We start from the raw sequence: 13,561 nt of genomic DNA, 5'->3' as shown, positions 1-13,561 counted from the left end.
ATTTGAATTTTTTTTTTTTTTTTTTCAGCTTGAGAAATGCTAAGCATGCTCTTCCCTTTTGACTTTCTAGCTTCAGGTCTTTGTATATTTCACTGTAAAACTTTACTTTGTCTTCTTAAGCTGCCCACTGAAATCTTCTGTTCAGCTCTTTTACTTCATCATTTTTTCCATTTGCTTTAGTACTCTATGTTCAAAAGCAAGCTTTGAAGTCTCTTCTGACCTCCATTTTTCTCTTTTAAATGGCCTTTTGCTTTATGTATAATGTCCCTGATGTCATCCTCCTATTTTGTCTGGTCCTCAGTCATTAGTGCTTAATGCATGACATCTATTATTGAGATGATCTTTGTCTGAATTCAGGTGGGATATACTAACATTGGAGTCCTGGTATGGTGCTGTGGGTTAATGCACTGGACGGCAAAGTCAGTTTGAACTGCAAGGATGGCAGTTGAAGCTCACCAGCTGTTCCTCGGAAACCCTACACAGGGTTGCTATGGGTTGGAACCACCTCAAAGGCACTTAACTCCAACAACATACTCAACATTACTTTTTGGCTCTCATGGACTTCTTTTAAATTGTCTCCGCTTCAACCTGAACTTGCATATGAACAATTACCGGTCTGCTTCATAGTCGGCCCTTGGCTTTGTTGTGATTCATGATATTGAGCTTCTCCATTGGCTCTTTCTACAGATTTAATCGATTTGATTACTGTGTATTCTACCTGGAAAGGTATATGTGTATTGTTGCCATTCAAACTTTTGAAAAAGGGATTTGTGATGAATAAGTTGTTGGTGTTGCAAAATTCTATCATGTAATCTCTAGCATCATTTCTATCACCAAAGCCCTACTGATCATTTCCCTGTTTCCAACATTTACATTCCAATCACCAGTAATTATTAATGCATCTTGATTACACATTTGATCAATTTTAGACTGCAAAAGTTGATAAACATCTTCAATTTTAGCATCTTTGGCATTAGTAGTTGGTGCATAAAGTTGAAAAACAGCAGTATTAACTGATCGTCCTTGTTTTTCTGACTCATAGCAACCCTGTATAGGATTTCCATGGAGTGGGTGGTGAGTTTTAACTGCCAATCTTGATGTTCAAACCAAAACTTGCAGTCCAGTGCTTATCCAACAGCACCACACCAGGACTCCAGATCTTCCTTATAGGAATATAAATATTATCCTAACACTGACAGTGTTGTACTGAGAATAAGTCTTGAAATGTTCTTTTTGACAATGATTGGGATACCATTCCTCTTAATTTGTCATTCCCAGCATAGCAGACTAATGATTGTCTGATTCAAGATGGCCAATACCTGTGTATTTCAACTCATTAATGCTTTCTATTTAATTTTTTAAGACTTCTAATTTTCCTAGCTTCATATTTGGTACATTCTATGTTGTAATTATTAAGGGATGTTTGCCGCTGTTTCTTTTCATTTTGAATTCTGTTACATCAGCAACTGAAAGCCCCCAAAGCTTTATTCCATCTACATCATTAAGGTCGACTCTACTTTGAGGAGGAGGCTCTTCCCGTCATATTTTGAGTGCTTTCCAACCTGAGGGACTCATTTTCCAACATTATATCAGAAAATGTTTTGCTGCTATTGATAAGGTTTTCACTGGCTTTCAATATATGACTGTGTCCTTCTTCCAAATATGGCTTAGTCTACAAGCTCTGAGGAAACCTGCACACAATGGCTGATCTTTCAGGTAATATGGAATACTGGTGGCCTAACTTCCATAATCACAGCAACACACAAGCCACCACGGTATCACAAACTGACAGATGAATGGTGATTAGAATAAACATGTAAATAATTGATTCCTTTATCTCCTGAAATCGGCAATAAATGTGTTATTTTTAAGTTGTATTTCTGATATACTAATATATAACATTTCTGATTAAGAATTAATTTTACCAACTTGCATTATTTTTTTGAAAAGTGTTATGTTATATTTTCAGTTTATAGTGAAACTTTCTCAGTAAAATTTATCACCTATGCAAATATACTTTGGCCTACATAATAAATGGAGAAATCCAGGCAATACAATGGTTAAGATCTCAGCTGATAACTGAAAAAGGTCAGCAGTTTAGTTTAAACCTACTAGCTGCTCTGGAGAAGAAAAGCCCTGGAAATCTGCTTCCATGAAAAAGTCAACCTACAAAACTCTAAGGATACTTCTACTCTGTACTACAGGATTGCTATGAGTTGGAACTGACTTGAAGGTACACAGCCGCAAAAATTACGTAATAAATGCAAACCAGAATGATGATGTTGTTGTTAAGTGCTGTTGAGTCGGTTCCGACCCATAGTGAACTTGTATGGGGCTTCTGAGAAGCCGCTGATGAGCCTGAAGCACCGACTGTACAGTTTAAACTGACTTTGCAGTCCAGCACGTTAACCCACAGTGCCCCACTAGGACTCTAGACATTAAATTAAAATTTTGCAGAATTAATGATGCTTTCCTTCTTCCTCAGTATAATTTAGATAACTGCTTGCACCTAGGAGCCCTGGCAGTCTAGTGGATGATGAGCTGGGCTACTAACCACAAAGTCAGCAGTTTGAATCTACCAGTCACTCTGTGGGAGACAGATGAGGCTTTTGGCTCCATGTAAAGATTTACAGCCTCAGAAACCCTATACAGAGTTGCTACAAGTTGTAACTGACTTGGTGGCATAAAACCACCACCACCACTTGCACATAAAATGAGTTTCAGAAAAGAACAACAACCAAACAACATTATAAAAACGTTCTTGTTGTTAAGTGCTGCCAAGTTGGTCCTGACTCATAGCAACCCTGTGTTGGATTTCCTAGGAGCGGTTGGTGGTTAAAAACACAAAAATTTTTAAATCACATATTTAATAAGTAAAAATGACTGCTTGTAACAAAACATTAGAAATAATGCTCATGAAATAAAGTATTATATTGAATAGAACAAAAAGTTTCACTGGGACATGGGACAAAAGCCACAAATTACTACAGATGTGGTCAAGATTTTTAAAAAATTGTGAATTAGGTAAAGGCTTGTAAAGCAAATCAGCTTTCCACCAACAATTCATACATTATTTTATTTCATCTCATTGAATGCAATCTTCATAATATAACACCAACTAGCTCACTCCCTCTGTGTGCTTCTGGTTTCCATTTCTCTTCTTCCCAAACCCTCCTAAACTTTGTCCTTGGGTAAATGCTGACCCTTTGATCTCAAATGACTGATTATTCTGTGTGGTGTATCTCTCTAGTGCAACTGCTCACCTTAGAGATCTGTATGTTGTTTGGCTGAAAATTGAGCCACAGGAATTGAGAGTTCAGTTCCAATCTGAAGGGGATCTAGGGGCCATAGTCTCTAGGGTTCTTTCTCTCTATTCAATCAGTAATGCTGGTCCTTAAATTTTTTTTTATGATTCTGAGTTTTGGTCCACTGTTGTCAAGATTTAAATAATACACATTTCATCTTCTGGTAAGTATCTGTGCAGTCAGCCCCTGTTCTAACACACATCTATTCATTCAACAAAGACTATTAACTGAATTTACTAGATACAGGGAATGCAATCAATAATGTGAAATCAAAGAATCGGTATACAAACCCTAGCAAATGAAAGTTTCTACAAACAGGGTTTTTCTCTGCTAAGTTTCTGCTCACACAGAACCGGGAACAGGGGCTTTTTTTTCCCCTCAGAGATTCTGAGGAGAGCTGTGAACAGAAGAATCAAGGGTCTGAAATTGTAACAGTGAAAACCAAATGGAGCTCCCGATCAGTCAGAGACTAATCTGAGTACAATACTAAAAAGCACAAGAGTCAGAAAGATGAGCTCTGCAGCAGGAGCATTAGGTGGAGTCACAGCTGACTCAAGACTATTAAGGAACCAAAGCAAGAAGGTCTCTATTGCCAGATACATGAATGAGGATCCAGAAGGTATGCTTATTAAATCTGTAGATATGGCTGAATGGGATCCTAAACAAATTATGATTTGAGAAGATATGCAGACAATTGTTGTTAAGCGAGCAAAACATTTCACTAAATTTTAATTTGGCCAAAGAAAAAATCTTGCAACTGGGTTTGAAAAAACCAACTACACAAAAACAAGGATGAGATTGATTAATGGAATCCATGAAAAGATAAGGGCGATCAGCTGAGTAAAAGCTCAATAAGAACCATGAGCTAAAAATGGTCCAGATCAAGGGGACTCTTCCGTTCCATAATCTGTACTGCTAAGACTTAACTGCTAATATTACTTTGTTGTTGTTAAGTACCGTGTGGAGTCGGTTCCGACTCAGAATGACCCTGCACAGGGTTTCCGAGGCTGTAAATCTTTACGGGAGCAGAAAGCCTCATCTTTCTCCCGTGGAACCGCTGGTAGTTTCGAACTGCTGACCTTGAGGTTGGCAGCCTGACTCGTAACCACACTACCAGAGCTTACTTAACTCCTGCTTTAGCTCAAAACACTTATGAGGTAGAGCTTATAGGGATAAATGAAATATAACAAAAGAACATAAATTAAAAGATATGAAAGGAAAAACAATGGTAGCGATACAGAATGAACCATAGCTAAAAATATACACACTATAAAGACAAACATTAAGACAGTTATACAGAGTTCCCATGATAAAAAGAGATCAATAGTCTTTGAGAGAAAAATACTTTTAGAACTAAGGCCAGAAATTTTTCTCAAGAGGATTCATAAAAAGAACATCATGTAATATATGGCAGAGTTTCTTATAAACAATCCTTACAGTGTATACCACAAAACATTTCATATCACTGCTTTTTACAGTAAGTGCCAGTACAGATCAACAGCATCACACCAAAGTTAAATTTAACATAATAAAACACTATAGGGCACCAATAGATTGTGGCCCAGAATCCTGTTGATTAAGAGATGGTTGTAAAAAATGCATATAATTTACATATACCAAAAAAAAAAGAGACAGTTATAAAAACAGAAGGCAGTGGATAAGTGGATGAATGCAAAGACTATAAATATTTCCAGTTATACTCTATTACTTACTATTTCTCCTAGCTGAGATTTTAAGAACCATGATGTGGCTTGGATTTGTGATCAATTATATGGTCGACAAGTGCCTAGAGTGCAGTTTTTCTATGCTTCTTAAATATGGACTTTTATGACATAATGGACAATAACTGGGCAGAAAGTTGACTTTATCTCGAGACGTCTACCAAAGACAGGAGCTTGAATAAACAAAAGATGTCACTGTAGCCTGGAGTGAACAGTCTGTTTTAGCAATATTTGTATAAAATAGGCTTTCCTTTCCCCTTTAAATTAATGCAGTTTATTTCTGGGCTCTATTGACATGTCACTGATCTATCAGTCTATTATTATACATTGCCATGATTACTACAGCTTTCTAAGTCTTAAAATACGGTAGTTTATGTTTTTCAACTCTATTCTACTTTTTCAAGATTATTTAAGTCCTTTTCAGTTTTGAGAAGGCTTCAAAAAGTTGGTAGAAAATTCCATTATCTTAAATTCCATTTTTCCATGAACTTTTTGAAGTTCTCTCATAATTCAAACAGAATTTTAATCTACTGCCCAAATTATATAGGACAATGACCTACAATGGCATTATGTGACTAAAATGATGAGAACCATGATAAGCATTAACATATCTCTAGTTTTCTCTCGTATCAGAGCTACAAAGATTTTTATAACTATATGTTTTAAGATAAATTCATGTGCATCCAGATACTTATAAAATCAGGTTGCAGAAAAGCATACACTCATTGCTGCCTGGTGTGCCCATGCTTACCCTGATTCAATATGATACGGCAAGGCTGGCATTGACCCCCATGGCACAGCTCAGTGCAGTGGTGCTGACCACAATTCAAAACATTGCCACATGGGTTGGAACAGTGAACTGAGACGGCCTGACCACAGCGAACTGTATGCCTGTAAGAACATTAGATGGACACGTTAGTTTAGAAGTTTCTGTTTGGTAGTTAAACTAATTACGACGCTAAAACCCTCTCTTCAAAACCTACTAAACCTAAAAAAACTAAACACCACTAAACCCAATCTTTCTTAACCCCATTTCCCCCACTTTTTCCCTTTCCTCCTCCAATCTTATTTCCTCAACTATTCTTCCATTCTGTGTTCTTTTTTCATCTCCTTTGCTATTTGTTGCATGTGATTTGATCTCTGAGTTCTCAGGAAACAATGTACAGGAGGAGAAAGAACCCTGGGGTGGGGGTGGGGTAGTGGGTTTGAGTCCTAGCTCTGCCTTGAGCTCCCACAGTGTCCACCAGAATGGGTAATGGGGGGGTGGCTCAAATGTACACATTCAGATTCAAAGCGCAGTGGTACTTTCCTGGAACCCAGCACATTGCTATTTTATCTTGCTGCAATACTGGTGGGGAGATCATTCTGGGTTTATTCTCAATAGGATTGTGATGGGGCCTAGCTCTTGGTTAGAAAGGGATACTAGGCTGGAGCTTTTACACAATGGTCTCTAGGTCACTTTCCAGGGTCACGACTAAAGAGACTTGTAAAAAGAGTGTGATTCTATCTCCTACCCACACACCAACTACATACTTTGTTTCTAAACATCACTGCCATACACAATTGATCATATACAGCAAAACGGCTAACATGATCATCACAATGATGATGCTCCATTAGGTGTAGCAAAATGGCTAACATCAATCCCTGAAGGTTAATTTGTTGTTGTTGTTGTTGTTGTTGTTAGGTGCCATCAAGTTGGTACTGACTCATAGAGACCTTATGCACAGCAGAACGAAACACTGCCTGATCCTAGGCCAACCTCACTACTGTTGCCACGCTTGAGTCCATCGATGCAGCCACCTGGCCAATCCATCTCGTTGGGGGTCTTCCTCTTTTTCTCTGACCCTCCACCTTACCAAACATGATATCCTTCTCCAGTGACTGGTCCCTCCTGACAATATGTCTGAAGTATGAAAGATGAAGTTTGGGCATCTTGGCCTCCAAGGAACATTCTGGCTGCACTTCTTCCAAAACGGATCTATTGGTTCTTTTGGCAGCCATGGTACTTTCAATATTCTCCCCAACACCATAACTCAAAAGCATCAATTCTACTACGGTCTTCCTTATTCACTGTACAGTTTTCACATGCATACGAGGTTACTGAAAATACCATGGCTTGGGTCAGGCGCATCTTAGTCCTCAAGCTGACATCTTTGCTCTTCAACACTTTTAAAAGGTTTTGTGCAGCAGATTTGCCTAATGCAATACGTCGTTTGATTTCTTGACTGCTGCTTCCGTGAGTGTTGATAGTTGATCCAAGAAGAATGAAGTCCTTGACAACTTCTATCTTTTCTCTGTTGATAAGAATGATGTTTATTGGTCCAGTGGTGAGGATTTTTGTTTTCTTTACATTGAGATGTAATCCATACTGAACGCTGTGCTCTTTGATCTTCATCAATAAATGTTTGTAAGTCCTCTTTACTTTTAGCAACCAAGGTTGTATCTATCATATCGCAGTTTGTTAATGAGTCTTCCTCCAATCCTGATGCCACGTTTTTCTTCATAGAACCCAGCTTCTTGGATTATTTGCTCAGCATACAGGTTGAATAAGTATGGTGAAAGAATACAACCTTACTGCACACCTTTTTAAATTTTAAACCATTCAGTGTTCCCATGTTATGTTCGAACAACTGCCTCTTGGTCCAGGCAGGTACAGATTCCTCATGAGCACAATTAAGTGTTCCGGAATACTAACACTTAGCAATGTTGTCCATAGCTTGTCATGATCCACACAATTGAAAGCCTTTGTGTAGTCAATAAAGCACAGGTAAACATCATTCTGATATTCTCTGCTTTCAGCCAAGATCCACTGGACATCAGCAATGACATCCCTTGTTCCGCGGCCTGTTCTGAATCCCGCTTGAACCTCTGGAAGTTCTCTGGCAATGTAAGATTGTTGCTGTTTCTGTATTACCTTTAGTAAAACTTTACTCGCATGAGATATCAAAGACATTGTCCAATGATTCCTCATTCTGTTGGGTCATCTCTCTTTGGAATGGGCACAAATATGGATTCTTCCAATCAGTCGGCCAGACAGTTGTCTTCCAAATTTCTTGGCAGAGATTAGTGAGTGAGTGCCTCCAGTGCCACCTCACTTTCTTGAAAGATTTCATTTTTTATTCCATCAATTCCTGGTGCCTTGTTCTTTGCCAATTCCTTCAATGCACCTTGGACTTCCTCCCTAAGTATCATTGGCTCTTGATCATATGCTACTTCTTGAAACAGCTGAACATTAACCACTTCCTTTTGATACAGTGACTCTGTGTATTCTTTCCATCTTCTCTTGATGCTTTCTGCATCATTCAATAATTTGCCCAGAGAATCTTTCAATAACGAAGTCAAGCCTTGAATTTTTTCTTCAGTTCTCCCAGCTTGAGATATGCTGAGTGTGTTTTTGCTTTTTTGGTTTTCTGAAATCAGATCTTTGCACATTTTGTTGTAATATTTGGCTTTATCTTCTTGAGCTGATTTTTGAAATTTTCTGTTCAGCTCTTGGAACGTCTCAATTCTTCCATTTGTTTTAGCATCTCTCTGCTGAAGAGTAAGTTTCAGTGTCTCTTCTGACATCCATTTTGACCTTTTTCTTCTCTCTTGTCTTCTCAATGACATTTTGCTTTCTTCATGTATGATTTTTTTTTTTAGACGGATCAAAGAATTTATTAAACATACATGCTATTATAAAGAGCTAAGAATGGGCTTCCCCTTCTCAACTGAGGAAGAGACTGGAATATAATTTGGCTTTTTGTTTATTTATCTTTCTTTCATGGGTAGGAGCTGGCTTCCTGGTTCTAGTACCCACGTAGCAAATTTGGGGAATTTATCTAACTATGCTTAGTCTTTTTTTTTTTTTTTCTTAAATGTTTTATTGTGAATTATGTGATAGTTTACATGGTAGAACATTAGTATTAATTCATTCTATCATATATTGTTTCATTGTCATGGATACAATCCCCTCTATGCATCATCAACCAATCAAAGGGTATACCCTGTAAGCCTGCCCCCCACACCCCCTGGGTCTTCAGCACACAGTCCGTCTCCCTCTCTGGGTCTAAAGTCCCCAGCTGCTCCATCTCTCCACGTCATCGTCTCTGCCTCCATCTCAGTTATCATTGCTTCTCTGGGTAGGGTCCCACTCTCCACTCTTCTCCGTTGATGATCCTAGGAACCTTCGCTCCTAGACTGGAAAGTTAATCACTCCCCTCCTTGCTATAAAATGTCTACCTTTACATTTCCAACCCTCACAATCAGTTCATGTATGATGTTCTCGATGTCATCCCATAACTCTTCTGGTCTTCAGTCTTTAGTGTTTAATGTATCAAATCTGTTCTTCAGATGATCCCTAAATTCAGGTGGGATATATTCAAGGTCATATTTTGGCTTTCGTGGACTCGTTTTCATTTTCTTCAGCTTCAGTTCGAATTTGCATATGAGTAATTGATAGTCTGTTCCACAGTCTGCCCCTGGTCTTGTTTTCACTGATGATATGGAACTTTTCCATAGTCTCTTTCCGCAAATGTAGTCAATTTGATTTCTATGTATTCCATCTGGTGAGTTTCATGTGTATAGTTGTCTCTTATGCTGTCTAAAGAAGGTATTTGAAATGAACAAATCACTGATTTTGCAGAATTCTATCATGCGTTCTCCCGCATCATTTCTATCTCCAAGGCCATATTTTCCAACTACTGATCCTTCCGCTTTGCTCCCAACCTTTGCATTCCAATCACCGGTAATTATCAATATATCTTGATTGCATGTTTGATCAATTTCAGATGGAAGAAGTTGATAGAATTCTTCTATTTCATCCTCACTGGCTTTAATGGTTGGTGCATAAATTTGAATAACAGTGGTATTAACTGGGCTTCCCTGTAGACACATGGATATTATCCTATCACAGACAGTGTTGTACCTCATGACTGATCTGGATATGCCCTTTTTGACAATGAATGCAACACCATTCCTCTTCAGTTTGTCATTTCCAGCCTAGTAAACCATGTGGTTGTCAGATTCTCATCTAGTGGTTCAGAAGGAATCTTAAGGTCTCACGGAGGCACAGCAGCAACCCCAGTCATAATGATCCTTGCACTGGGTGTGCAGCAGCACTTGTGTTACAATAGAAACAGGGGTGTCATTTAATCTTTCATTCTGGTAACCTCCTAGACACCAAGTACTATGCTTGTTGTGGTTATTATTAGGTGTTGTTAAGTCGGTTCTGATAACGACCCAACGCACAACAGAACTACACACTACCTGATCCTGCACCATCCTTACCATGTTACATTTGAGCCCACTGCTATTGCCACTATATCAATCCACCTCACTGGGAGTCTTCCTCTTTTTCTCTGACTCTCCATTTTACCAAGCATGATGTTCTTCTCCAGGGACAGGTCCCTCCTGATAACATGTTCAAAGTATAAAAGACAAAGTTTCAGCATCCTGCTTCTAAGGAGCACTCTAGCTGTACTTCTTCCAACACAGATCTAACTGTCCTTCTGGCAGTCCTGGTCCTTTTCATATTCTTCTCTAACTCCAGAACTTGAGTGTAACCCTATGAGGCAGGTCTACTCTGTTCTACAGGGTCACTAGGAGTCAGAATCAACTCGTCGGCACAGCACCACACTACACCATCAGCACAACCATAACAACTCCCCTGTTTTATAAATTCACAAGAAAGCCTTCAGTGTGGAAACTGCAGTCCCCTCTGGGGTACAAGTCTAACTTTACCTGGTGCGTCCACATTCACATGTTTTAGTCATAAAGGCAGGGCAAGGTGGGCAAGGTCCAGGATGGCAGAGACTGGAAAAGAAAGGTTTCAATCACTGAAACAGTCACATATTTAAACCTGAACAAACCTGCCCCAAATAGGTGCTACTGAGCATGTAAAGAAATCTGCTATGAAACGTTTTAATATTTGTCAAAAGTGGATTAAACTATTTTAACAAAGATACCAGCAATGTTTTCCTATAGAAATAATTGATAGCTTTCTCTTCTTAAAATTTTAGTTGGAAACAAGTCAAAATGATGGTTTCAGTTGGATCTGACAAAGATGACATTTTTAAAATGGTCTCAGCCCGTAAGCACAATTTGGGGACAAAAATATCTTGCCACTCAAGTGAACGGCAGTATGGCAAAATAAGAGCTCAATTTTATAAGGTCCATGAAAAATATACATTCTCTTGGTGATGTGGTAACAATGGGAACAGTGTTGACATGAGAGTAGGCATGCTGGCAAGTAACACAGTGAACAAATGAGGGGAAAGGGGGCTCATGGAATGAGCTGGGCTTAGATATGCTACAGTGCCAGAACTAAAGCTCTGAATACAAAGCTTTTCATAGGAACAAGGTTCTACTATAGTAATGAGACTATGAGGAAAATCACAACACTGAATTTGTAAAAATCAAGTTAAGTACCGACCTCTTTACCACAGATACCCTGGTATATTCCATACTGCTCAAAAATACCTTTAGTTTAAATATTTGGGGAACTTACAATGACGACTTTTTTTGACACATGGCATTTTTAAGTGGTAGCAAATTACAATCCCCTGGGAATTAAAATCCAATGAGTCAAGTCTAATTAATCAGGTGGGAAATAGAATTTGGTATAAAAGCCAGGTATACCTGTAAGATAGCCTGGCTGGGTTTTTCATGTGATTCTTAAGCCATCTGTGATCATTCTCAAGCATTTCAAATGTGCTTTAAACACTGAACACAACCCAGGAATAAGGGTCTACACTTCTAAGAAGACCCATTTTGACAGATGGTCCCCACCAGTGATAAAAGGTAAACATATTTTTAAAATATGCACTGATAAGGATAAGTACTGAACTGCAAACTATAAGGTCGGCGGTTCAAACCCACCAGTTGTGCCTCAGAAACCTTACATAGGGTTGCTATGATCAAAACAGACTCAATAACAACAACATTCTTTAACATCATTCATTCAAAATGAAAGACGTTCTGATTGAAATTGAAATTAAAAAATTGTTTGAAGTTATATGGATTTTGATAGATATTGCTGTTAAGTGCCGTCGAGTCAGTTCCGACTCGGAGTAGCCCCATATAGGGTTTCCAAGGAGCAGCTGGTAGGTTTGAGCTGCCAACCTTGTTGGTTCACAATCCAGTGCCACATCAGGAGACCTTGGTACAACTAGGGGGATACATATGCCCGAGTGGTCTCTGGTGCTGCAGTGGTGGGACAAAGCCAGTTTTGACACAATTAGTGGGATTCATATACCCAATGGGACTCTGGTGCCAATTTCTTCAGATTTGTGCAGTTATACAGGATCCTCCCCCAACGGAGGAGAGTATGCATTAAAGGAGGGATACCAGCTTCCCAGCAACCCCCGAGGTGGAAAAAGCAGGTGGGCATCGTACATCCTATGGGTCATGAAAGGATTAAGTTATATATTACGTAGTACACCTCAATCCTTTCAGGTAAAATGTTCACAGTTGCATGTTTCAGTAACTTTAGACTGAAAGATAAAACTGGTGGTCAGGTGTGGGTGATTCTGTTTTTTATTTTATTTATTTATATATTTATTTTCAAATTTTCTGAGGCCTGGACTCAATCCCTGGTTTTCTTAATCCTTAGAGCAGCAGTTCTCGCCAGTGGCTACATGTTAGGATCACCTGGAGAGCTTTTAAACTATAGCCACTCAAACTCCATCCCCAGAGATTCTAACTCAATTGCTCTGAGGTGGACACTGGGCACTGGTGTTTGAAAATGCTCCCTACATAATTTTAATGTGTAGACTGCGTTGGTGGTAACTACTCTTCCAGAGAATTTTGAAACCTCTGGGTATAATCCGATACAGAGCTAGAGAGAGGTGCCAGCTATGGCTTCTGAGGCCTGGTATGATAAATTAGACAAGCCCCACACTTCACACATGCTGTATACCAAAAAGGCACTATCAAGGTATGGTGGTTATGTGCCCTGGAGTTGGTTCCAACTCACAGCGACCCTGCATAGGGTTTCTGAGGCTGTAAATCTTTACGGGAGCAGAAAGCCTCATCTTTCTCTCGTGGAAAGGTGGATACTTTTGAACTGCTGACCATGAGGTTAGCAGCCCGACTCAGAACCACTCCGCTACCAAAGCTCCTTCAGGGTATGGGACGCAGCAAACTCTAGGTTCTGACAGGAGTAAAAGGACCAAAGTGCCAGATTGTCAGAGCCACAAAAGAACAGGATTTGGGACCTCTTTTCCCTTCAAACATGCTGTTAACTACCTGATATGAATCACTATGAGTCAGAATCAACTAAATGGCAATGGGTTTATTGTTTTGTTTTATGAATCACAAAGACTTTGATGTTCTTTCTCTGTTAGTCAGGGGCCCATTTCTGCCAAAGGCCTGGAGAAAACAGTCCATGCAAAGGGTTGATTTATCATTACTGAATTTACTTTAAATGCCAACTAAAGGAAGGAATAAGGAGCTCTGGTAGCGTAGTGGTTACGAATCGGGCTGCGAACCTTAAGGTCAGCGGTTCGAAACTACCAGCCACTCCGCGGGAGAAAGATGATGCTTTCTACTCCC

General features: G+C 39.2%; 1 protein-coding gene across 1 annotated transcript in view; it reads right to left on the bottom strand.

Annotated features, from left to right (window-relative positions):
• Window positions 1-13,561, bottom strand: part of NFX1 (nuclear transcription factor, X-box binding 1) — a 77,854-nt gene that overhangs the window by 48,028 nt on the left and 16,265 nt on the right. Inside the window, exons 6-7 of the mRNA XM_006863032.1 lie at window positions 10,751-10,822; window positions 5,778-5,917 (exon numbers count right to left, since the gene is read on the bottom strand). Of these exons, the coding sequence (XP_006863094.1) occupies window positions 5,778-5,917; window positions 10,751-10,822 (212 nt within the window). The remainder of the gene's footprint in view (window positions 1-5,777; window positions 5,918-10,750; window positions 10,823-13,561) is intronic.

The sequence above is a fragment of the Chrysochloris asiatica genome, unplaced genomic scaffold (assembly GCF_000296735.1).
Source record: "Chrysochloris asiatica unplaced genomic scaffold, ChrAsi1.0 scaffold00053, whole genome shotgun sequence".
NCBI classification, from domain to species: domain Eukaryota; kingdom Metazoa; phylum Chordata; class Mammalia; order Afrosoricida; family Chrysochloridae; genus Chrysochloris; species Chrysochloris asiatica.
The sequence above is the reverse complement of the archived record's forward strand: the minus strand, read 5'-3'. Positions and strand labels throughout refer to the sequence as shown.